Here is a 26,259-nt window from a genome sequence, read left to right as displayed (position 1 = left end):
TTTCATTTTGCACTCATCGGCCAGGTGCAAGAACGACAGATTTGAAATGATCACCACAATTTATACTGCGGGAGAAAAGTGGATGCTGATTGGCTGAGAAGCTGCCATGGAGAAAGCAGTGGGGAACGATAGGCTTCCATCGTCCAGATGATTCAGAAAAGGTGCAAGATTAGAACATTATGCTTTTTGAATTTCTTTCGGGTGGCAGGCAGTGTCTGTTGGGGTATCACAGGGATCAATTGATCGACCCCGACTGTTCACGATATATATAAATGACCTGGATTAGGGAACCAACCGTAACATTTCCAAGTTTGCTGACAACACAAAACCTGATGGAATTGGGAGTTGTGAGGAGGATGCAAGGAGGTTTCAAGGTGATTTAGACAAGTTGAGTAAGTGGGCAAACACGTGGCAGACTACTCCCTGACACCTCCTGTTAGATAAGCCCAGGACTCTGACACTCGAAATGTCTGATTATGTAAACTGATAGCTCCTTTTGTTTGTGTTAAATGCAGAATCAGTATGATGGTGCCGCAAGGCTCGCTGGTGGCGGTGGTCGGCCATGTTGGATGTGGCAAGTCTTCGCTCATCTCTGCCCTCCTGGGAGAGATGGAGAAACTGGAGGGCAGAGTAGCGATCCAGGTGAGGGGCCCCCTCTACCCCCCTTTTCTACTAGTGGGGGAGTCCGAGAGAAGAAACAGGTGCATGGAATTAAGATACAGATCAACCATGCTCTCATTAAATAGTAGAGGCATGAAGGGTCGAATGGTCTTCTCCTGCTCTTCCTATGCTGATCACATTGGACTCCAGTCTGTGTATTTAAAAGCCCACTCCCTTTTGGCAGGTTCCTTGGGGAATCACATTTTGATTGAAATCAGCATGAGGACAGTGGGATCCGAGCAAATAAATCGCTGGCCCACTGGGACTATCCAGCTGCTTGGGTTAAAATTAGTCCAAGGATCTGCGAATCGCTGGAAATGTCAGGGGAGGTCCCGGAGGAATCCTCATTTTGAAGGATATTCATCAGAATCAGAGTTAACAAATCACCCATCGATAACACTGTCCATTAAGACCAGGAGATATAGTCCCCAGTGCTTACAGTAGATTCAGGCTGCTGTCGTACAGAAAGATCAGCAATGCTCCTTATGTGAGGAGCCTTTCACCCAGTTCTTTCGCGCTCCACTTGGGGACTGCACATTTTATTTAAATTGCAGTCAAATATACAAACTGGAGGTAACTTGGCAACAAAAAGGTAGTTGATTGGGTTATGATATTCAATCTTCCTATAAAAACAACGAATTACAGTACAGCATAGAGTCAACTAGTTACACAGGTTCCTCATGGTAAGAATAAACACGTGAATGCCCGCACTATAAATGACATTACTCTGACATGTTCATACTCGCCAAAGACATAATATGTCCATTCAAATCATACAATCCCTACAGTGCAGAAGGGCGCCATTCAGCCCATCGCGTCTACACTGATTCTCCAACAAAGCATCTTACCTAGGCCCTATCCCCGTAACTCCACATATTTACCTCGCTAATCCCCCTACCCTGTACATCGTGGGACACTAAGGGGCAATTTAGCATGGCCAATCAACCTAACCCGCACATCTTTGGACTGTGGGAGGAATCCGGAGCACCTGGAGGAAACCCACACAGACACGGGGAGAATGTGCAAACTCCACACAGTCACCCAAAGCCAGAATTGAACCCGGGTCCCTGGTGCTGTGTGGCAGTAGTGCTAACCACTGTGCCACCGTGCTACTTACTATGTTGCTATAAAACTCTATACACTTCTCCCACCTTAATTTCAATTCCTCTTATGAAAACAAATACTGTATAATGAAACTTGTGTTTCAACCAGACGTCAGTCTTTCAAGAGCTTTGCAACTACTCAGTGATCTCCACAGTATCACTGGTGAACGTCATTTCAGTTGAGCTGAGCTTGTGTTTCAGTTTATTTATTAATGTCACAAGTCGGCTTACATTAACGCTGCAATGAAGTTACTGTGAAAATCCCCGAGTTGCCACACTCCGGTGCCTGTTCGGGTACACTGAGGAAGAATTTATTATGGCCAATGCACCTGACCAGCATGTCTTTTGGACTGTGGGAGGAAACCGGAGCACCCGGTGGAAAGCCATGCAGACACGGAGAGAATGTGCAAACTCCACACAGACAGTGACCCAAGCCGGATATCGAATCCAGGACCCTGGCGCTGTGAGGCAACTCATGGTTGAACAGATTACCTTGCTTCTGATTATAGCTCAATGTTTGCCACTGATTTGTTTCAGGAGTTGATGCAAAGGAATGGAATACGCCTTGTGCATATTGTGTCATATGGCTAACCATTTTGCCACCCCTGTGGACACGAGTAGATCCAGTATCTTTGCATGAATGCTCCTCATCCTCTCCTGGAGTAGAGTCCATGGAATGCTTCTGTACATCAGGGACCATTTCCAGTTGAATGTCCACAGCAGCATTTCCTTCTGGAACTTTTGTTGTCTCCGAGTCCTGGCGTCGACGAATGTGATTCTGGTATCTGCGAATGACTCTCCCATTGGTCAGTTTCACTACCAAAGATGCTGAAACACTTCGGTTGAGAGTAACTCCAGGGCAGCATCATTGGTTACTGCCAGAATTCCTTACATAGACACAATTATTCAAGTTGAAATGTCTCTCCTTAGCATGGTGGTCATGTCTCTTCTTCTGCTTTTCCTGTCTCCTTCCCACTCTTGCTTTAGAATATAGAACATTGCAGCGCAGTACAGGCCCTTCGGCCCTCGATGTTGCACCGACCTGTGAAACCCCAATCTAAAGCCCCTCTAATCTACACGATTCCAATATCATCCATATGTTTATCCAATAACCATTTAAATGCCCTTAATGTTGGCGAGTCCACTACTGCTGCAGGCAGGGCATTCCACGCCCTTACTACTCTCTGAGTAAAGAACCTACCTCTAACATCTGTCCTATATCTCTCACCCCTCAATTTAAAGCTATGTCCCCTCGTGTTAGCCATCACCATCCGAGGAAAAAGGCTCTCACTATCCACCCTATCTAATCCTCTGATCATCTTGTATGCCTCTATTAAGTCACCTCTTAACCTTCTCTCTAACGAAAACAACCTCAAGTCCCTCAGCCTTTCCTCATATGATTTTCCCACCATACCAGGCAACATCCTGGTAAATCTCCTCATCACCCTTTCCAACACTTCCACATCTTTCCTATAATGCGGCGACCAGAAATGTACGCAATACTCCAAGTGCGGCCGCACCAGAGTTTTATACAGTTGCAGCATGACCTCCTGGCTCCGAAACTCAATCCCTCTACCAATAAAAGCTAACACATCGTACGCCTTCTTAACAACCCTATCAACCTGGGTGCCAACTTTCAGGGATCTATGCACATGGACACCCAGATCCCTGTTCATCCACACTATCAAGTATCTTACCATTAGCCCAGTACTCTGTATTCCTGTTACTCCTTCCAAAATGAATCGCCTCACACTTTTCCGCATTAAACTCCATTTGCCACCTCTCAGCCCAGCTCTGCAGCTTATCTATGTCCCTCTGTAACCTGCCACTTCCCTCTGCACTGTCTACAACTCCACCGACTTTAGTGTCATCCGCAAATTTACTAATCCATCCTTCCACGCCCTCATCCAGGTCATTTATAAAAATGACAAACAGTAGTGGCCCCAAAACAGATCCTTGCGGTACACCACTAGTAACTGAACTCCAGGATGAATATTTCCCATCAACCACCACCCTCTGTTTTCTTACAGCTAGCCAATTCCTGATCCAAACCGCTAAATCACCCTCAATCCCATGTGTCCGTATTTTCTGCAAAAGCTTACCATGGGGATCCTTATCAAATGCTTTGCTGAAATCCATATACACCACATCAACCGCTTTACCCTCATTCACCTCTTTGGTCACCTTCTCAAAGAACTCAATAAGGTTTGTGAGGCACGACCTACCCTTCACAAAACCGTGTTGACTATCCCTAATCAAATTATTCCTTTCTAGGTGATTATAAATCCTATCTCTTATAATCCTTTCCAAAACTTTGCCCACAACAGAAGTAAGGCTCACTGATCTATAATTACCAGGGCTGTCCCTACTCCCCTTCTTGAACAAGGGGACAACATTTGACATCTGAATTTGGCAAATCCTGGTGAGACATTGGCTTCCTGCCCATCAGTTATTCAGCTGGTCAGAGTCCTGCTGTTTGTGATGTGATCTGATACTGGAACAAGAACCAGGAGAGCTTAATTCCCAAACTATCACCTGTCATTCTCCTCAATCCTCCTTTCAGTGTCTGAACAGCTCACTCTGCTAAACCATTTGAAGCTGGGTGAAAAGGCACAATATGTGCAAGGCATATTCCATTCCTTTGCATAAACTCCTGGAACAAATCAGTGGCTATAATCAGAAACAAGATTATCTGTTCAACCATGAGTTGCAAAAACTTGGCGTAGCTTCTCCACGGTAACGGAAGCTGTAATGTTGCTTGTGGTGTGAACTTCTAACCATTTGGAATGCATGTATGACCCAGAAAAGGCCTTGCACAGTCCACATGAAGTCCAGACCACAGACAATCAGACCACAGACAATCAGGCCACTCCCACAGATATACTGACACCAGCTTCTGACACACACACAACAGGATTTCACTTTTTTCTCCAAGTTCTGATCCATATTAGGCCACCAAGCATAAAAGCTTGCTAAAGTTTTCGTTCAGGAGGCACCTTGGTGAGCCTCATGAGCTTTAGCCCAGATTTGTGAATGATCAGAGGGTGGGATGACCACTCTGGATCCCCAAAGGATACAGCCATCCTGCACACTCAGCTCAACTTTCCGCATACGATTCGGATTATTATGTAAAGTTAAAGTGCATGGGATTGTGGGTGGTGTCTGGAGATGGATAGAAAGCTGGTTAGCAGATAGGAAGCAAAGAGTTGGCATAAATAGGTCTTTTTCTGATTGGCTGGCAATGACTAGTGGGGCACCGCAGAGATCTGTACTAGGATCTCAACTGTTCACATTCTATATTAATGATTTGAACAAGGAAACTAAATGTATTATCTCCACATTTGCAGATGATACAAAGTTGGGTGGGAGGGTGAGCTGTGAGGAGAATGCAGCGATGCTTCAGCGTGATTTGGACAGGCTGAGTGTGTGGGCGTGGGCATGGCAGATGCAGTATAATGTGGATAAATGTGAGGTTATCCACTTTGGTAGCAAAAATAGGAAGACATTTGAAGGGGTGTAAATTGAGAGAGGTGGATACGCAGCGAGATCTTGGAGTCCTCATGCATCAGTCGCTGAAAGTAAGCTCGCAGGTATGGCAAGCAGTAAAGAAGGCAAATGGTATGTTGAGCTTCATAGCGAGAGGATTTGAGTGTAGGGATTGGGATGTTTACTGCAATTGTATAGGGCATTGGTGAGGTTGCACCTGGAGTATTATTTTCAGTGTTCTTATCTGAGGAAGGATGTCCTTGCTATAGAGGGAGTACAACGAAGGTTTACCAGGCTGATTCCTAGGATGGCAGGTCTGTCATATGAGGAGAGACTAAACTGGTTAGAATTATATTCACTGGAGTTTAGAAGAGTGAGAGGGGATCTCAGAAACTTATAAAAATTCTAACAGGGTTAGACAGGGTAGATTCAGAAAGAATGTTCCTGATGGTGGGGGGATTCCAGAACTAGGGGTCATAGTTTGAGGATAAGGGGTTAACTTTTTAGAACTGAGGTGAGGAGAAATTTCTTCATCCAGAGGGTGGTGAATGTGTTGAATTCACTACCATAGAATGTAGTTGAGGCCAAAACATTGTCTGATTTCAATAAGAAATTAGATATAGCTCTTGGGGCTAAAGGGATCCAGGGATATGGGGACAAAGGGGGGAATCAGGATATTGAATTCAATGATCAGAATGGATGGCAGAGCAGGTTTGAAGGGCCAAATGTCGCCTTCCTGCTTTTATTTTCTATGTCTGCATTTATATATCCCCTATAACTGTAGGCCAACCCTACATAAGGAACCTCTTCACCTGGGATAGACAGGGTTTCAGTCTGTCCACTGCTTAATCTGTGTAGCATTCAATGGAGAATGTGAAAGTTTCTCAAGCAAGAAAATTGCCTTTGAAGGAAATAATATCTTGGTGGGCATGTCTGGTAAAGGATGCCTCAGCACGTCTGCATTTGCCTTGTCCTTCCCTGCTCTGTACACAATGTTACAGTGGTAGCCCAGTTCTGTATTCTCACCGAGGCTATGGGAGGAATGCGCTTGGATTCTTTGAAATGATCCGCCAATGGTTTGTGGTCGGTACAAATCTTGAATGAATGACCATAAAGGTGCTGATGAAACTGTTTCACAGCAAAGACTATGACTAAACCCTCGTCTAACTGAATATCCCTTCTCAGCTGTTGTCAGCGGACAAGAATCAAAGCCAGTGGGATTTTTGACCCATCCTCCATCAGATGAGAAAGTACTGCCCCAAGTACTGCCCCAACACCGTAGGACAGGGAATCACATGACAGAGTGAGTTTCTCTGTCTGATCAAAGTGCGCCAGCAGATTCGCTGATGAAAGCAGCACTTTCACATCCTTGAACGCTCTCTTTTGTGCTGGCTCCCACTTCCATTGAGTTTCTTTGTGAAGCCGTAGATACAGTGGCACCAGCACTGCTGAAAGATCTGGCAGAAACTTCCCATAGTAATTTCCCATGGCCTGGAATGGTCTGAGCTTAGACACACATTTGGGGTTTGATTGCTCTGACTTTGTCTTCCACCAGGGACAGATCCTGCACCGGGATCTTGTGATCCAAATATTCCACACTCTGCGTCTGCAGGTTGCACTTGCTTCAGGTACAGCCCTGCCTCTGAAAACTCTCAATAACACTTTAATACACACAAGCTTACTAACAAGGTGAACTTTACTTATTCCAAACTAAAATAGTGCAAATGCTGAAAATCGAACATGAAAACAGAAAATTCTGGAAATACTCAGCAGCTCTGGCAGGGTTTGTGGAGAGAGAAACAGAGTTAATATTTCAGGCAATGACCTGCCATCAGAATGGGGAAAGAATTTAGATTTAACTGGTTTTAAGTTGAGCACAGAGTTGGATAGTGGAGGGGGGGAGAATAATAGGGTGAAAGGCAGGAGAGAATAAAGGATAAAAAGGAGAGATGGTGCAAAGGCATGTGGTCATGAAGGAGATGAATCTCTGCAATAAGCAGTGGCTTTGATCTGAAATTGCTGAACTCCATTAGACACAATATTCTGAAGCTGGCATGCTGAGGATTGTCAGCATTTTCTCTTATTTATTGTGACTTACTCTCGTGTTCAGTCCACCTTAAGGATGGTGAGATAGGGAGTGTACACAGCGTAAAATGCATTGAGTGCTTAAGATGCCCTGCCTGAGAACTTTGAAAATGATGTTCATGCAAATGGATAATGTTTATCATGTTTTGAGTGATAATGTGACTGTCCGCTTCGACGGTTCAGTAGTGAAGACTGCATTTTTGGGATATTTGAGTGTTTTTTTTCCTTCCAGGGATCTGTAGCCTACGTTCCGCAGCAAGCCTGGATTCGGAATGCCACACTAAAAGATAACATTGTCTTTGGAGAGCCTCTCAGTGAGCAGAAATACCAACAGGTCCTGGAGGCCTGCGCGCTGATCACTGACCTGAACGTTCTGCCTGGTGGGGACCAGACTGAGATTGGAGAAAAGGTAAATATCTGCACTCACAGTTACCCATCGCCCTCCGGAACCTGGCTAATAACCCAATGCTCTTTGTGCAGGGAATAAACCTATCAGGAGGGCAGAAGCAGCGGGTGAGTCTGGCCCGGGCGGTGTACAGTGACACTGAAGTCTATCTCCTGGATGATCCGCTCTCAGCCGTAGATGCACATGTGGCTAAACACATCTTCGATAAGGTCATTGGCCCAGAAGGAGTCTTGAAAGGAAAGGTAAAACAATGAAACAACATCCAGCAAACAACAAATAACCCTTACCCTGAATAAACAGTGACTCTGTACAGTTACACAGTGAGAGATCCTTACCCTGCTGAATAAACAGTGACTCTGTACAGTTACACAGTGAGAGATCCTTACCCTGCTGAATAAACAGTGACTCTGTACAGTTACACAGTGAGTGACCCTTACCCTGCTGAATAAACAGTGACTCTGTACAGTTACACAGTGAGTGACCCTTACCCTGAATAAACAGTGACTCTGTACAGTTACACAGTGAGTGATCCTTACCCTGAATAAACAGTGACTCTGTACAGTTACAGTGAGTGATCCTTACCCTGAATAAACAGTGACTCTGTACAGTTACACAGTGAGTGACCCTTACCCTGAATAAACAGTGACTCTGTACAGTTACACAGTGAGTGACCCTCACCCTGAATAAACAGTGACTCTGTACAGTTACACAGTGAGTGACCCTTACCCTGCTGAATAAACAGTGACTCTGTACAGTTACAGTGAGTGATCCTTACCCTGAATAAACAGTGACTCTGTACAGTTACACAGTGAGTGATCCTTACCCTGCTGAATAAATAGTGACTCTGTACAGTTACACAGTGAGTGATTCTTACCCTGAATAAACAGTGACACTGTACAGTTACACAGTGAGTGACCCTTACCCTGAATAAACAGTGACTCTGTACAGTTACACAGTGAGTGACCCTTACCCTGAATAAACAGTGACTCTGTACAGTTACACAGTGAGTGATCCTTACCCTGAATAAAGTGACTGTACAGTTACACAGTGACGTAACTGAAAGGTGGAGCAGGTGTGTTGAGTTTGTGTCAGGTTTAGTCTAATACACACTCCCTGCATGGATCTGTGTGTGGTCCAGTTACTGCTAGGCTGAGTGTGTAGCGGTGCTGAATCCTTTCAGCTATTTATCTCCCAGTCTGATAGATCTGTGTTTCCAGCCTTTGACGTTTTGACTCTTTGATGTTGCAGACCCGGGTTCTGGTGACACATGGGATCAGCTTCCTTCCGCAGGTGGATCAGATTATGGTATTGGTGAATGGAAAGGTCTCCGAGATGGGATCGTATCAGGAGCTGCAGAATCAGAACGGGGCCTTTGCAGAGTTCCTGCGGAACTATGCACAGCGGGATGAAGTGGAGGAGGATGAGCCAACAGGTACGAGAGCTTCGGGCTGGGGTGTGTGGCTCACAGCTCATGGTGAGTCTGCCGCCATATGTTTATTGTAGATGAGATCTCCAGAACTTTAGAGAGTGTGAAATAAGTTGGGAAGGCCGTTAATCAAATAAATACAGAATCTGGGCTTTCTTCGTGGAATAATAAGTACAGACACAGGGAAATTATGCTTGGCTTGAGAGTGTGCACAATTCAGGGCCTTGTGTTTTAGGAAGGATGTCAAGGCCTGGGAAAGGGTGCAGGGTACCAGAGAGTCTGGGATTGTTCTCCTTGGAGCAGAGAATGTTCAAGAAGATTTGGTCAAGGTGTTCAAAATTGAGGAGCTTTGATGAAGTAAAGAAGAAGCTGTTTTCAGTGATTGGAACATGGGTAATGTTATGGTTCAGGGCAGAATCTCCAAAGTGTTTTATGGAGCCCTCCTGGATCATAAGTTTTGCATCTTGAATTTGGCGAGGATAAGCATGATAGGTTTCACTTCAGCTATGATTCAAATGACCCACTAGGGAGCTTTTATCAAACAAAGTTTATTTAAGAATATATTCAACATGTATTGTAAGAAAATTAGCAAAACCTTTTATCAATTACAAACAAGAAACAAAACAACCGCTCTAATGTACAACCCTTAATGAATATCTCTAATGTGTTTGAATTAAAACCAAACCCTTAGACAACAAAATACCTTTTACACAAGTTTAACACATCACAGATTAATGCCCACTTGATACTAGCATCGAGGTCGTTAGTTGAATTCTGCAGCCCAATGCTCTTGAGACTCAGAACAGTCTGAAGACAAGACAGCTTTCCAAAGACTCTTGATTCAGCCCCCAACAACAGGTTGTCTACTTCACTCACTTGGGTAAGTGGAACTAAACCGCTATCAGATCAGCCATGATCTTATTGAATGGCGGGGCAGGCTCGAGGGGCTAGATGGCCTACTCCTGCTCCTATTTCTTATGTTCTTATAGGAATGCTTTCAGCTAAACAGCAGAATTTCTCAAATCCAGGGAGAGAGACAGAGAGAAGAGAGGCTGTTTTCAGTCTGATCCATTCCCTTCTCAACTAAAACTCAAACCTGGAGCTCAGAACTAAAAGTAAAAAAAACCTTCTTGTCACCTGACCTTCCAACCAGTTTTTCCCCTCTCCTAACAATGCAGAGTCGTCAAAGAAAAACCAAAGTTAATAACAACCAATCTGACTGAAGTAGCAATAAGGGCGTTTGGTAACCAAGCAGCAACAATGACATCACTGAAGCTGTAAGCTAATAGATCATGTTTTTATAAAAACACCTTTCTTAAAGGGACACCGACCTCACAATAACCAGTAATTGATTTTTTAAAAACGGGGAGATAAGAATATTTTTTGCGCACTGAGTTATGATGTCAAATGCGTGACCTGACAGGGCGGGAAGCAGATTCACAGGTACTTCCAAAGAGCAACTTGCTCAAAATGGAGAAAATTGCAGAGCTCTGGGAAAAGAGCAGAGAGAAGTGAGGACTAATTAGATAGATAAAGAGCTGGCACAGAATTCACAGTCATGGAATCCCCACTCTGCAGCAAGAGGCCATTCGGCCCATTGAGTCTGCACCAACAATCCCACCCAGGCCCTATCCCTGTAACCTCCCCCCACCCACCCACCACCTCCCCATATTTACCCTGCTAATTCCCCTGAAACTAAGGGGCAATTTAACATGGCCAATCAACCCAACCTGCACATCTTTGGACTGAGGGAGGAAACCAGAGCACCCGGAGGAAACCCACGCAGACACCGGGAGAGCAAAGGCATAAGGCCAGAAGACCAGAATTGAACCCGGGTCCCTGATGCTATGAGGCAGCAGTGCTAACCACTGTGCCACTGTACTGTTTTAATTGATGGGCCAAATGGTCTCTTTCTGCACTGTAAGATTCTGTGATTAGACAGGATGGATGGGGGGGGGAGGACAGCTGATCAAATCAGTCATTAAAGGAGCTTGAGCCAAAGCTGTGATGCACAGGATGAGGGGCTGGTTGGTGATGGTGCTGTCTTAGCACACTGTTTCTTTAGGAACTGACGGGCAGGAGAAAGCTGAGATTCAGCTTTCACTCAGGCTATAACTTGTTCACTTTCTGCCTTTCTCCTTCCCTTCCCCCACTGCCCCCCAACACTCCCCCAATGCTGCAGATGATTTTCAGGATGATAAAGGTTTGTGACTCTGTACTTTGTACTCACTCCTACGTTCCAGTTCAGTGTTTCCCCTAAGCTGTATGGGCACATAGCCACGTAACAGCTGGAAAGATGCCACACAGGGAACAAAGAGGCTGGTTGGTACAAGTGGCGTTCCCTTTACAATGCATGCAAACATAAAGGCACCACACTTTCGACCAAACCCGCCACACACTGTAAAGACAAATGAAAGGGAACACTGGTTTCTGAGCAGGATGCTGATGTGGGGGCAGGTGTGGTTTTGGCATCAACCAGGCCTGACCCCTGAGCCCTGGCGCCGTTATTTTCACACTAGTGCTTTTACAGGTAGTTTTTAGACTGTTGAGTTGCTCGGTGAAGAGGCTCATTGGCCCATGGCACAGGTCATGAACCTGGCCAAGTGCCAGCCTGTGGATTGACACCTGGTATTTTCTGTTTAGGTGAGCCCCTACCCAGAATGCAAAGTCAGAAAATTAAACCATTGTCACCAGAGGGTCACGGACGAATTGTGAAGTGACAACAAAAACCTTCTATAGTCTTTAACACTATCATTAACAGTCCCGCAGTCCTGTGCCCATGGCATCTTTGTCAAATCTCTCCTGAGCTCTCACCTATCCCTGACCTTCCATTTTGCTGCATCGGCTCCACCCTCTTCAATACAAAAATCACCACATTTCTCCCTCTCTCCACTCATGCTGCAGAGGACCTCTGTCCTTTTCTGTTTGCATTGGTTAGAGTGCGCTCTCGCTCCCAGCGTTAGCGAGGAGCAGGCTGAGTCTGCATTCACCAGGGGACTGGCTGCCAGCACTCCATCACTAGGAGCACACTGCAGAGAAGTGAATGTTAAAGTGTGCTCTTGGTGATGGAGGGAGTGTTACCAGCCGCTCCCCTGGTGAATATTCTCTTAATGTGGAGATGCCGGCGTTGGACTGGGGTGAACACAGTAAAAGTTTTAACAACACCAGGTTAAAGTCCAACAGGTTTATTTGGTAGCAAATTTGCTACCAAATAAACCTGTTGGACTTTAACCTGGTGTTGTTAAAACTCTTACTGAATATTCTCTTATCCAGGACTTTCTCCTGAGCCTGTGACTGTCCTACTGTGCTGTCTTGTGTTGTTCAAAATCAACACCTTACAGAACCGTTTAAGAAATATCTTCCGTTGTTGCGTCAGTCTGCCACCAGCTGCTCAGCCAACTGCAAAGTGACTGCCTCCCCATGCACCCCGTGCAGCCAGTGTTACAGCATTCTGGGTGGCTTCTGCTCTGTTCACACCGTGTAAAGTTTAAACTTTATTTATTAGTGTCACAAGTCACTGCAATGAAGTTACTGTGAAAATCCCCTAATTGCCACCTAGGCGCCTGTTTGGGACACTGAGGGAGAATCTAGCATGGCCAATGCACCCATCCATCATGTCTTTCAGACTGGGAGGAAACCGGAGCACCCGGAGGAAACCCATGCAGACACGGGGAGAACATGCAGACTCCACACAGACAATCACCCAAGCCGGGAATCAAACCCAGGTCCCTGGCGCTGTGAGGAAAGCACAATAAGAAGTCTCACAACACCAGGTTAAAGTCCAACAGGTTTATTTGGTAGCACAAGCCACAAGCTTTCAGAGCACTGCTCCTTCGTCAGGTGAGTGGGAGTTCTGTGCGGAAACACAGGGGAGCACAGACTGATTCTCTCTGAATGTGACTTCCCTTCCTTGTTCCACAGTAGTCGATGAAGAGGAAGAGTTTCTTGGGGAGGATACCCTCAGTAACCACATCGACCTGAGTGACACTGAGCCTTCGGCAGCAGAGGCGCGGAAACACTTCATGAGGTGAGTGTGCCGTTCTGTACCACACTCTCCATTGACTCTGGAGACACTTAAAGCTGGTGTCAGAGCTCCCTCCAGTGGCTCAGTGACTGCATGTCCCAAAGATGTGGAACTGAGTCACGCAGTTTGATCCTGTTCTGATGGCCAATGCACCCATCCATCATGTCTTTCAGACTGTGGGAGGAAACCGGAGCACCCGGAGGAAACCCACGCAGACATATGGCAGCAGGAGGGGGAGCTACAATTGGAAATGCAATGTACAATAATTGGGACAAACATCAGCCAGCTTGTAGACCTCCCTCAGGTCCCCCCTCAGCCTATGCCCCAAGGAAAACAACCCCAGCCTAACCAGCCTCTCTTTATAGCTGAAACGCTCCAGCCCAGGAAACATCCTGGTGAATCTCCTCTGCACCCTCTCCAGTGTAATCACATCCTTCCTATAGTGTAGCGACCAGAACTGCACACAGTATTCTAGCTGTGGCCTAATGAGTGTTTTATACAGCTCCATCCCTGTCCTTTTATTCTATGCCTTCATTAATAAAGGCAAGTATCCCATATGCTTCATTACCCATCTTATCTACCTGTCCTGCTGTCTTCAGGTATCTATGGACATGCACCCTAAGGACCTCGTACTTCCCAGCGTCCTGCCGTTCATTGTGTATTCCCTTTTTTTAATTCATTTGTGGGACGTGGGCATCACTGGCTGGCCAGCATTTATTGCCCATCCTGAGTTGCCTGAGGGCAGTTGAGAGTCAACCACATTGCTGTGGCTCTGAAGTCACATGTAGGCCAGACCGGGTAAGATTTCCTTCCCTAAAGGACATTAGTGACCCAGATGGGTTTTTCCAACAATTGACAATGATTTCATAATCATCAGTAAATTCTTAATTCCAGATTTTTTTGTTTATTCAATTCAAATTCAACCCATCTGTCGTGGCGGGATTCGAACCCGGGTTCCCAGAACATTAGCTGAGTTTCTGGATTAATAGTCTAGCGATAATACCACTAGGCCATCGCTTCCTCTTGCATTGTTAGTCCTCCCAAAATGCATAATCTCTCACATTTCAGGGTTAAATTCCATTTGCCACTGTTCTGCCCATCTGACCAGTCCATCTATATCATCCAGTAATCTGTGGCTTTCATCCTCGCTATTTATCACACCACCAATTTTCATTCACCTGTGAACTTAATGATCATATCCCCCCACACTTGCGTCGAGATCATTGATGTAGAGTGGTTTACATAGAACATAGAACAGTACAGCACAGAACAGGCCCTTCGGCCCACAATGTTGTGCCGAGCTTTATCTGAAACCAAGATCAAGCTATTCCACTCCCTATCATCCTGGTGTGCTCCATGTGCCTATCCAATAACCGCTTAAATGTTCCTAAAGTGTCTGACTCCACTATCACTGCAGGCAGTCCATTCCACACCCCAACCACTCTCTGCGTAAAGAACCTACCTCTGATATCCTTCCTATATCTCCCACCATGAACCCTATAGTTATGCCCCCTTGTAATAGCTCCATCCACCCGAGGAAATAGTCTTTGAACGTTCACTCTATCTATCCCCTTCATCATTTTATAAACCTCTATTAAGTCTCCCCTCAGCCTCCTCCGCTCCAGAGAGAACAGCCCTAGCTCCCTCTACCTTTCCTCATAAGACCTACCCTCCAAACCAGGCAGCATCCTGGTAAATCTCCTCTGCACTCTTTCCACCGCTTCCACATCCTCCTTATAGTGAGGTGACCAGAACTGCACACAATATTCCAAATGTGGTCTCACCAAGGTCCTGTACAGTTGCAGCATAACCCCACGGCTCTTAAACTCCAACCCCCTGTTAATAAAAGCTAACACACTATAGGCCTTCTTCACAGCTCTATCCACTTGAGTGGCAACCTTTAGAGATCTGTGGATATGGACCCGAAGATCTCTCTGTTCCTCCACAGTCTTCAGAACCCTACCTTTGACCCTGTAATCCACATTTAAATTAGTCCTACCAAAATGAATCACCTCACATTTATCAGGGTTAAACTCCATCTGCCATTTTTCAGCCCAGCTTTGCATCCTATCTATGTCTCTTTGCAGCCTACAACAGCCCTCCACCTCATCCACTACTCCACCATTTGTAATAAGTTGACTAATAACACAGAGGCCAGAAGTTCAAGTCTATTTATGGTAAGATTTGGGATTGAAGTCAGTAAACATGGCGGTGGTTTTAATATTTACAGTTGCCTGGGCCCCACCCAAGCTCAGGAATTCTCTCCCTACACTTCTCTGCCTCACCCTCCTCCTTTAAGACACTCCTTAAATCTATCTCTTTAATCAAGCTTTTGGTCATCTGACCTTGTGTCTCCTTACATGCCGTGTGTCACACTTTGTTTTCTAATACTCGTGTGAAATGCTTTGGGATGTTTTATTATGTTAATGGTGCTCGATAAATCGAAGCTGTTTTCAATTCTCAAGATGAGGGCACCACTGGCAATGTGGGCGTTTATTGTCCATCCCCAGCTGCCCTGTAAAGGTGGTAGTAATTTGTTTGAATTTAAGAATTGAGCATGTTGGTGTGGGACTGGACTTGCACACAAGCCAGAACAGGGCAGCAGCTTTGCTTCTGTCGAGGATGTTCGTGAAGCAGTTGGGTTTTAGGGCAATCCAAAGGTTTTGTGGATTTGAACTCCTGTTTTCTGGATTCTGAACCTATGTGACATTGTTGACTGTTTAATAGCCTCTGACATGATTGATGTAACCATCACAGGCAGCATTGATTGACGCTAAGTAAAGGACCGATATATACAGCAGCTGCCAGCCAGGGTTTAACTAATTTCCATTGCCCAGCTTAGGCTGGTGTGAGAGAGAACTCTGCCAAAACAAGCAAATGTTCCCCAATACCTATTGCCTCGCTATGAGCAACTGAAATCAAGTTAAAAGAAGGAAAAACTTGCATTTTGATAGCGCCTTTCACAGCTGCCACCCACAACTCCAAAGCAATTTACAGCCAAATTGCGCATATCACTTCCCTTTTCAGATGGATGAGAGAGGGAACAAAGGGAATTATAGACCAGTCATTGGGAAATTACTGGAGTCTAGAATTAGAGGATAGGATGGCATGCTTGCCTTTATAGGACGGGGCATAGAGTATAAGAGTTGGGGTCTGATGTTGCAGATGTATAGAACGTTGGTTCGGCCGCATTTGGAATACTGCGTCCAGTTCTGGTCGCCACACTACCAGAAAGACGTGGAGGCTTTGGAGAGAGTACAGAGGAGGTTTACCAGGATGTTGCCTGGTATGGAGGGGCTTGGTTATGAGGAGAGATTGGGGAAACTGGGGTTGTTCTCCTTGGAAAGACGGAGGATGAGGGGAGACTTAATAGAGGTGTATAAAATTATGAAAGGCATAGATAGGGTGAACGGTGGGAAGCTTTTCCCCGGGTCGGTGGTGACGTTCACGAGGGGTCATAGGTTCAAGGTGAAGGGGGGGAGGTTTAACACAGATATCAGAAGGACATATTTCACACAGAGGGTCGTGGGGGCCTGGAATGTGTTGCCGGGCAAGGTGGTGGAGGCGGACACACTGGGAACGTTTAAGACTTATCTAGACAGCTATATGAACGGAGTGGGAATGGAGGGATACAAAAGAGTGGTCTAGTCTGGACCAGGGAGCGGCACGGGCTAATTGTTCCTTGTTTCTCGTTTCAAGGCTTCATTCTATGATCATCTTGCTGGTGCCAGTACAGAGCGAGACTGCGGATAGTTGGGAACCTGTCTCGGGGGCAGGGAATTCATATGGTGTTCGTGGAAGTGGAAATGACTAGGGTTGGGAAGCATTTCCCGATCAGGGCCATTGTGATCTCCTGGACTCGTTTCGATCGCCTCAGGGGGTCGGAGAGGAATTTCCCAGATTTTTTTACCCATATTGGCCCTGGGGTTTTTCACTCTGGGTTTTCGCCTCTCCCTGGAGATCACATGGTCTGGAATGGGGGGGTGGGGGTGAGTTAATAGGTTGTAATGAACAAAGCATCGTAGCTGTGAGGGACAGCTCGGTGGATAGGATATTGGTATGTAGATAGGCTGGAAAATTGGGTGGGGATCCTGGATTCAGGATTCAATCCTGGACCGGGGAGCGGCGCGGGCTTGGAGGGCCGAAGGGCCTGTTCCTGTGCTGTATTGTTCTTTGTTGTTGATGGTCTGGATTTTTGAGCTGATCGGAGCGAGTGTGGATTTGTAAAGGGCAGATCATGCCTGACAAACCTGATTGAATTTTTTGAGGAGGTGACTGAAGTAGTGGACAGGGGAATATCTCTGGATGTTATTTATTTGGGCTTTGAAATGGCATTTGATAAAGTTCCTCATAGAGACAGTTGGTTAAAGTTGAGGTTGATGGGATTGAAGGCAGATTATTGACCTGGTTGGGAAGCTGGCAACGACAGGAGACAGAGAGTAGGGATAACAGGCGGGTTCTCTACATGGCAGAACGTGGCGACTCGCAAGCATCTGTGTCGGGGCCTTCAACTATTCGCCATGTTCATTAATGGCTCAATGACAGGATAAAAAATTACATTTCCAAACTTGCTGCTGACACAGGGGTGACATTGCAAGCTGTATCGATGGAAGTTTAAAATGACAGAGATACTGATAGATTAAGTGAATGGGAAAATTGTGACCAATGAAGTTCAATGGAGAGAAATGTGAGGTTGGCCACTTTGAACCTGAAAAGTATAGAACAGGATATTTCAAAATGGTGAGAGATTAGAAACAGTGACGGTTCAAAGAGTTTCGAGAATCAGAGAAATCGATCATCAAAACGTCATGAGCAGGAACATAAAATAATCCGAAAGGAGAATGGAATTCTGACCTTTCTATCCAGAGACCAGAATACAAGGAGGTCAAAGCCATACTTCACCTATACAAAGACCTGGTTAGATCACACCTGGAGTTACTGTGATCAATTCTGGGAACCACACCTTAGGAAGGATAGATTGGCCTTAGTTAGATTTACCAGAATGATACCAGCAGTTCAAGGGTTAAATCACGAGGAGGAATTAAAAACTAGGGTTGTCCTGACCCCTCACTGATTAACCCAGGGCAACAGCTATCTAATTGTATTTACTCTTCCTCTGATATCAGACAAATCAGTGTGATCTCTTCCGATGGTGAGGCGTCCACATGGAAATCCACCAGGAGGCGTCTGAGTGAGAAGAAGAAAGTGGCGGACAATCCTCCACAGCCAAAGAACCAATCAAAGGACTTGATCCAGGCTGAGACAGCAGAAACCGGGAGGGTAAGCTCACACAGCACAGACAGTGCTGACTCCAGTCACTCTGGGGGGGCTGTGTTCACACCCACACCCATCACTATGGGGCTGAGGTGTCAGTAGTAGATGTACAGCACTTCCCTCAGGAGCTCTCTCTTTGACTGTGGGTAATAGCCTGCCTATATTAACTGACTTGGAGAGGCTCCATATATTCATCTCAGGTTGTGGGCATCACTGGCAAGGCCAGCATTTATTGCTCACCCCTTATTGTCCTCGAGGAACAACCGAGTGGCTTGCTGGGTCATTTTAGAGGGGAGTTAAGAGTAAGACACATTGCTGTGGGTCCCAAAGAGACCAGATTGGGTAAGGTTTCCTTCCCTAAAGGACATCAATGAATGAGATGGAGTTTTAGCATCATAAAGTTTTACTGAAAGTAATATTTTATTACTTCTAGATTTTTAACAACAGATTTCACATTCCAAAAGTCCAGCAGTGGGATTTGAAATCTTGTTAGAGTCATTGAGGTTTACAGCATAGAAACAGACCCTTCGACCCAACTTGTCCATGCCGCCCTTTTTTTTAAACCCCTAAGCTAGTCCCAATTTTCCGCGTTTTCTCCATATCCCTTTATACCCATCTTACCCCATGTAATTGTCTAAACGCTTTTTAAAAGACAAAATTGTACCCGCCTCTACTACTACCTCTGGCAGCTTGTTCCAGACACTCACCAACCTCTGGGTGAAAGAATTGCCCCTCTGGACCCTGTTGTATCTCTCCCCTCTCACCTTAAACCTTTGCCCTCTAGTTTTAGACTCCCCTACCTTTGGGAAAAGATATTGACTATCGAGCTGTACAATGCCACTCATTATTTTATAGACCTCTAAAAGATCACCCCTAAGCCTCCTACGCTCCAGGGAAAATAGTCCCAGTCTATCCAATCTCTCTTTATAACTCAAACCATCAAGTCCTAGTAGCATCCTGGTAAATCTTTTCTGCACTCTTTCTAGTTTAATAATATCCTTTCTATAATAGGGTGACCAGAACTGTACACAGTATTCCAAGTGTGGCCTTACCGATGTCTTGTGTAACTTCAACTCGACGTCCCAACTCCTGTATTCAATATTCTGACCGATGAAATCAAGCATGCTGAATGCCTTCTTCACCACTCTGTCCACCTGTGACTCCACTTTCAAGGAGCTACAAACCTGTATTCCTAGATTTCTTCGTTCTATAACTCTCCCCATTGCCCTACCATTAACTGAGTAAGTCCTGCCCTGGTTCAATCTACCAAAATGCATCACCTCGCATTTGTCTAAATTAAACTCCATCTGCCATTCGTCAGCCCACTGGCCCAATTGATCAAGGAACCGTTGCAATCCTAGATAACCTTCTTCACTATCCACTATGCCACCAATCTTGGTGTCACCTGCAAACTTACTAATCATGCCTCCTAAATTCTCATCCAAATCATTAATATAAATGACAAATAACAGTGGACTCAGCACCAATCCCTGAGGCACACCGGTGGTCTCAGGCTCCAGTTTGAAAAAACAACCCTATACAATCACCTTCTGTCGGCAAGCCAATTTTATATCCATTTGGCTACCTCGCCCTGGATCCCGTGAGATTTAACCTTATGCAACAACCTACCATGCGATACCTTGTCAAAGGCCTTGCTAAAATCCATGTAGACAACGTCGACCGCACTGCCCTCATCTACCTTCTTGGTTACCCCTTCATAAAACTCAATTAAATTTGTGAGACATGATTTTCCACTCAAAGCCATGCTGACCGTCCCTAATCAGTCCTTGCCTTTCTAAATGCCTGTAGATTCTGTGACCCATAATACCTTCTAACAACTTACCCACTGCAGATGTGAAGCTCACCGGCCAGTGGTTCCCAGGCACAACATTTGCCACCCTCCAATCTTCAGGCACCTCACCTTTGGTTGTCGATTATTCAAATATCTCTGCTCGGGGACCTGCAGTTTCCTCCCTAGCCTCCCACAATGTCCTGGGATACACTTCATCAGGTCCCGGGGATTTATCTACCTTGATGTGCTTTAAAATTTCCAGCACCTGCTTCTCTGTAATATGTACACTCCTCAAGATATCACTATTTATTTCCCCAAGTTCCCTAACATCCATGCCTTTCTCAACAGTAAATACTGATGAGAAATATTCATTTAGGATCTCACCCATCTCTTGTGGATCCGCACATAGATGACCTTGTTGATCCTTAAGAGACCCTACTCTCTCCCTTATTACTCTTTTGCCCTTTATGTATTTGTAGAAACTCTTTGGATTCTCCTTTGTCTTATCTGCCAAAGGAATCTCGTGTCCCCTTTTTGCCCTCCTGATTTCTCTCTTAACTCTACTCCTACACCCTCTATACCGCATGGTAGGTTGTTGCATAAGGTTAAATCTCACAGGATCCAGGGTGAAGTATCTAAATGGATACAAAATTGGCTTCTTGACAAAGGTGGTTGTAGAGGGTTGTTTTTCAAACTGGAGACCTGTGACCTGTGATCACGGGATCTTGATCAATTGGGCCAGTGGGCTGACGAATGGCAGATGGAGTTTAATTTAGACAAGTGCGAGGTGATGCATTTTGGTAGATTGAACCAGGGCAGGACTTACTCAGTTAATGGTAGGGCGTTGGGGAGAGTTACAGAACAGAGAGATCTAGGGGTACATGTTCATAGCTCCTTGAAAGTGGAGTCACAGCTGGACAGAGTGGTGAAGAAGGCATTCAGCATGCTTGGTTTCATTGATCAGAACATTGAATACAGGAGTTGGGACATCTTGTTGAAGTTGTACAAGACATTGGTAAGGCCACACTTGGAATACTGTGTATAGTTCTGGTCACCCTGTTATAGAAAGGATATTATTAAACTGGAAAGTGTGCAGAAATTTACTAGGATGCTACTGGGACTTGATGGTTTGAGCTATAAGGAGAGGCTGGATAGACTGGGACTTTTTTCTCTGGAGCGTAGGAAGCTGAGGAGTGATCTTATAGAGGTCTATAAAATAATGAGGAGCACAGATCAGCTAGATAGTCAATATCTTTTCCCAAAGGTAGGGGAGTCTAAAACTAGAGGGCATAGGTTTCAGGTGGGAGGGGAGAGATACAAAAGTGTCCAAAGGGGCAATTCTTTCACACAGAGGGTGGTGAGTGTCTGGAACAAGCTGCCAGAGGTAGTAGTAGAGGCGGGTACAATTTTGTCTTTTAAAAAGCATTTAGACAGTTACATGGGTAAAATGGGTACAGAGGGATATGGGCCAATTGGGATTAGTTTAGGGGTTTTAAAAAACAGGGCGGCATGGACAAGTTGGGCCGAAGGGCCTGTTTCCATGCTGTAAACCTCTATGACTCTATACTCTTGTTCCCTGACCATTTGTGCATAACTGAGCAATGATGCTACTGTACCTGATATTTAAAATGAGGAGCAGTGGATATAGTTCAAGTGGGAGGATAACAGAGGGATGTATGTCAGCAATAAGGGAGTTATTGCTGGGTGACATTGCAGCAAAAGGACATTGAATCTGTCGCACGAAACAGGCCATTTGGCCCAACTGGTCAATGCTGGTGCTTATGCTCCAAACAAAGACTCCTTCCACCCTACTTATCACTTCATGCCATATAAATGCCAGGCAATGACCATCACCAATAAAGAACCATCTAACCACCACACTTTGACATTCAATGGTGTTATCATCACTGAATCGCCCACTGTCAACATCCTTAGGGTTACCGTTGACTAGAAACTCAACTGGACTCGCCACATAAACACAGTGGCTACAGGAGCCGGTCAGAGACTAGGAATACTGCAGTGAGTAACTCTCTTCTTGACTCCCCAAAGCCTGTCCACCATCTACAAGGCACAACTCAGGAGTGTGATAGAATAGTCCCCACTTGCCTGGATGGGTGCAGCTCCAACAACACTCGAGGAGCTCAACACCATCCAGGAGAAAGCAGTCCCGCTTGATTGGCACCACATCTGCAAACATCCACTCTCTCCACCACCGACGCTCAGTAGCAGCAGTGTGTACTATCTACAAGATGCACTGCAGCAATTCATCAAGGCTCCTTAAACAGCACCTTCCAAACCCACAACCACTGCCATCTAGAAGGACAAGGGCAGCAGATACATGGGAACACCACCACCTGCAAGTTCCCCTCCAAGCCACTCACCATCTTGATTTGGAAATATATCGCCGTTCCTTAAGTCGTTGGCTCAAAATCCTGGAATTCCCTAACGGCATTGTGGGTCAACCCACAGCACGTGGACTGCAGCGATTCAAGAAGGCAGCTCACCACCACCTTCTTAAGGGTAACTAAGGATGGGCAATAAATGCTGGCCAGCCAGCGACACCCATGTCCCACGAATGAATTTTTAAAAAAAATTCCTTTTAGTATATCTTTCTTGGGGGTTAGAGACCTCTGGTAAGGATTGAGCACAGTAAGAAGTCTCACAACACCAGGTTAAAGTCCCAACAGGTTTATTTGGTAGCAAAAGCCACGAGCTTTTGGAGCGCTGCCCCTTCGTCAGGTGAGTGGGATTTCTGTTCACAAACAGGGCATATAAAGACAACTCAGTTTACAAAATAATGGTTGGAATGCGAATCTTTACAGGTAATCAAGACTTAAAGGTACAGACAATGTGAGTGGAGAGAGGGTTAAGCACAGGTTAAAGAGATGTGTATTGTCTCCAGCCAGGACAGTTAGTGAGATTTTGCAAGCCCAAGCAAGTCGTGGGGATCGTGTGACATGAACCCAAGATCCCGGTTGAGGCCGTCCTCATGTGTGCGGAACTTGGCTATCAGTCTCTGCTCAGCGACTCTGCATTGTCGTGTGTCGTGAAGGCCTCCTTGGAGAACGCTTACCCGAAGATCAGAGGCCGAATGCACAATGTCAAGGCACAACGGATGAATGAACACCGCTCGACAATCACCAGGCAAGAGTGTTCTCTTCCTGTTGGGAAACACTTCAGCGGTCATGGGCATTCAGCCTCTGATCTTCCGGTAAGCGTTCTCCAAGGCGGCCTTCACGACACACGACAACGCAGAGTCGCTGAGCAGAGACTGATAGCCAAGTTCCGCACACATGAGGACGGCCTCAACCGGGATCTTGAGTTCATGTCACACTATCTGTAACCCCCACGGCTTGCCTGGATGTGCAAAATCTCACTAACTGTCCTGCCTGGAGACAATACACGTCTCTTTAACCTGTGCTTAACGCTCTCTCCACTCACATTGTCTGTACCTTTTAAAACTTGATTACCTGTAAAGACTCGCATTCCAACCATTATTTTGTAAATTGAGTTTGTGTCTTTATATGCCCTGTTTGTGAACAGAACTCCCACTTACCTGACGAAGGGGCAGCGCTCCGAAAGCTTGTGTGGCTTTTGCTACCAAATAAACCTGTTGGACTTTAACCTGGTGTTGAGAGACTTCTTACCGTGTTTACCCCAGTCCAACGCCGGCATCTCCACATGAAGGATTGAGCTACAGGGTGCTGTGAGGATTGTTGAGATGAAGGGTTAAGGAAGTAAGTGTTTGATCTCAGCCTTGCTGTGAGCAGGCCGGACGAGGTGGGGCTGGGGTGGGTGGGGAAGCAGGAGCAGACATGCAGACAAGAGCAGTTGACCCAAAGAATGGTGGGTGACGGAGCCTGTGTTTTGCCGGCAGGTTAAATTGGCTGTGTTCTGGCAGTACCTGAAGGCAGTCGGTCCCTTTATCTCTGTTGTGATTTGTATCCTGTACTGCTGCCAGAATGCCGCAGCGATTGGTGCCAGCTTCTGGCTAAGCGCCTGGACCAACGATCCTGTCATCAATGGGACGCAGCAGCACACGTTCTTGCGGGTAGGAGTATACGCCGCACTGGGCTTCACACAAGGTAAGGCCCCATCCGACACCTGGAAACTGAGCTAGGAGGATGCACAGCAGCAACCAGTCGTCCAGTAGGTGGGGCTGGGGTGCTCTGCACCAATCAGCTGTTTGCCATATATAAACCAAGCAATGTTATCATCCAGTCATTAAAAAGAGGAGGAGGGTGGGCAGGAAGGGGAGGGGATTGGCCGAGAGGAGTGGAGATGGGCGGGGGGGTGGTGGAAGGAGGGTGTAAGGAAGAGTGGGGTTTGGCTGGGTGGGGGAGTGGGGGTCGGATGGGAGGGGGTTGGCTGGGGGTTGGCCAGGAGGGGAGGGGGGGGGGGGGGAGGGAGATGACTGGGTGGTGGTTTGAGAGAATGGGGGTTGGCTGGGTGGGGGGTGTTGGAGGGGTGAGGGTTGGCTGGGGGTTGTCTGGGTGGAGGGGGGTTGGCCGGGGATAGGGGGTGAGGGGAGTGGGGTTTGGCTGGGTAGGGGGGTTTGGAGGGGTGAGGGGAGTAAGGTTTGGCTGGGTGAGGGAGGTGAGGGGAGTGGGGTTTGGCTGGGTGGGGGGAGGTTGGAGGGGTGGGGGGTTTGGTTGGGGTATGTGTGGGTTGGCCGGGAGTTGGCTGGGTGGGGGGGGGGGGAGCAGTTTGACTGTGTGGGAGTTGGCTGAGGGGTGCCTGGGTGGGGAAGGTTGGCCGGGGTGGGGGTTGGCTGGGTGGGGTTTGGCTGCAAGGTATCTGGGTGGGGGGGGGAAGAGGGGTGGTGGTGGGTGTTGGCTCGGTGGGGGTTGGGGGGGGGGGGTGGGGGGGGGGGGGGAGTGGTGGGGGGCTGGCGTTGGCTGGAGGGTATGTGCCGGTTGGGGCTGGGTCGCTGGGATGTGTGGTCTGTGTGCTAACCTCCACTCTGGAACTGCATTATGTTTCCCTCACAGGGATCCTAGCTATGATCTCCTCCTTCACATTGGCACTCGGAGGCCTAGGGGCTGCCCGACAGCTCCACGCACAGCTCCTGGACAACAAGTTACACACACCTCAGGCATTCTTTGACACCACACCCATTGGCCGCCTCATCAATCGCTTCGGCAAGGACGTTAACATGATTGATGAAGTGATTCCGCTGACATTCCAGATGTTCCTCATGACGTTTTTCGTCTCCATTTCCACCATCATAGTAGTAACAGCCAGTACCCCGTGGTTCACTCTGCTAATCGTGCCCCTGGCTTTTGTTTACTTCCTCGTACAGGTATCTCCCGAGTCTCTTCTCCACTTTCTCATCAACACACTGCAGTGCAAAGGATGATGACATGGCTTACTCTTTTTGGAACAGGGAGCCTCATTGTCAGAGCTTCTCTTCAAGGCACTACCAATTGGCAAACACAAATCCCAATTCTGGGGAGTGATGGATCAGTGGAGATACAGTCAGTAACACAGGGTGCTGGGGGAGAGGAGTTACTGAGTGTCAGTGTGAGGGAGCTGGATTAACATCAGTACAGATACAGTCAGTAACACAGGGTGCTGGGGGAGAGGGGTTACTGAGTGACAGTGTGAGGGAGCTGGATTAACATCAGTACAGATACAGTCAGTAACACAGGGTGCTGGGGGAGAGGGGTTACTGAGTGACAGTGTGAGGGAGCTGGATTAACATCAGTAGAGATACAGTCAGTAACACAGGGTGCTGGGGGAGAGGGGTTACTGAGTGTCAGTGTGAGGAAGCTGGATTAACACCAGTAGAGATACAGTCAGTAACACGGTGCTGGGGGAGAGAGGGGTTACTGAGTGACAGTGTGAGGGAGCTGGATTAACATCAGGAGAGAAAGAGAAAAAGACCCACTAACGTGATCTCTTCTAAAATCTGAATTGAGTAACATGTCTGACACTGGGGCTCCCTCGTGTTGTCTGCTGCTGCTTTCTGGTATAATCTTGCTTGGTTTGTTGCTGTCAATG

General features: G+C 46.6%; 1 protein-coding gene across 3 annotated transcripts in view; it reads left to right on the top strand.

Moving 5' to 3' along the window:
* Window positions 1-26,259, top strand: part of abcc3 (ATP-binding cassette, sub-family C (CFTR/MRP), member 3) — a 140,448-nt gene that overhangs the window by 79,460 nt on the left and 34,729 nt on the right. The window contains exons 16-23 of one of the 3 annotated variants that reach the window (XM_078225862.1): window positions 516-642; window positions 7,567-7,743; window positions 7,815-7,982; window positions 8,989-9,172; window positions 13,088-13,193; window positions 18,317-18,470; window positions 24,134-24,341; window positions 25,248-25,558. In XM_078225862.1, the coding sequence (XP_078081988.1) occupies window positions 516-642; window positions 7,567-7,743; window positions 7,815-7,982; window positions 8,989-9,172; window positions 13,088-13,193; window positions 18,317-18,470; window positions 24,134-24,341; window positions 25,248-25,558 (1,435 nt within the window). Of the gene's footprint in view, window positions 1-515; window positions 643-7,566; window positions 7,744-7,814; window positions 7,983-8,988; window positions 9,173-12,791; window positions 13,002-13,087; window positions 13,194-18,316; window positions 18,471-24,133; window positions 24,342-25,247; window positions 25,559-26,259 lie in introns of those variants that run through there. The other 2 variants (XM_078225863.1, XM_078225864.1) reach the window with 2 other exon arrangements.

The sequence above is a fragment of the Mustelus asterias genome, chromosome 12 (genome assembly GCF_964213995.1).
Source record: "Mustelus asterias chromosome 12, sMusAst1.hap1.1, whole genome shotgun sequence".
In the NCBI taxonomy this organism is placed as follows: Eukaryota; Metazoa; Chordata; class Chondrichthyes; order Carcharhiniformes; family Triakidae; genus Mustelus; species Mustelus asterias.
Note: the sequence above shows the minus strand (reverse complement) of the source record. Positions and strands in the feature narration are given on the sequence as shown.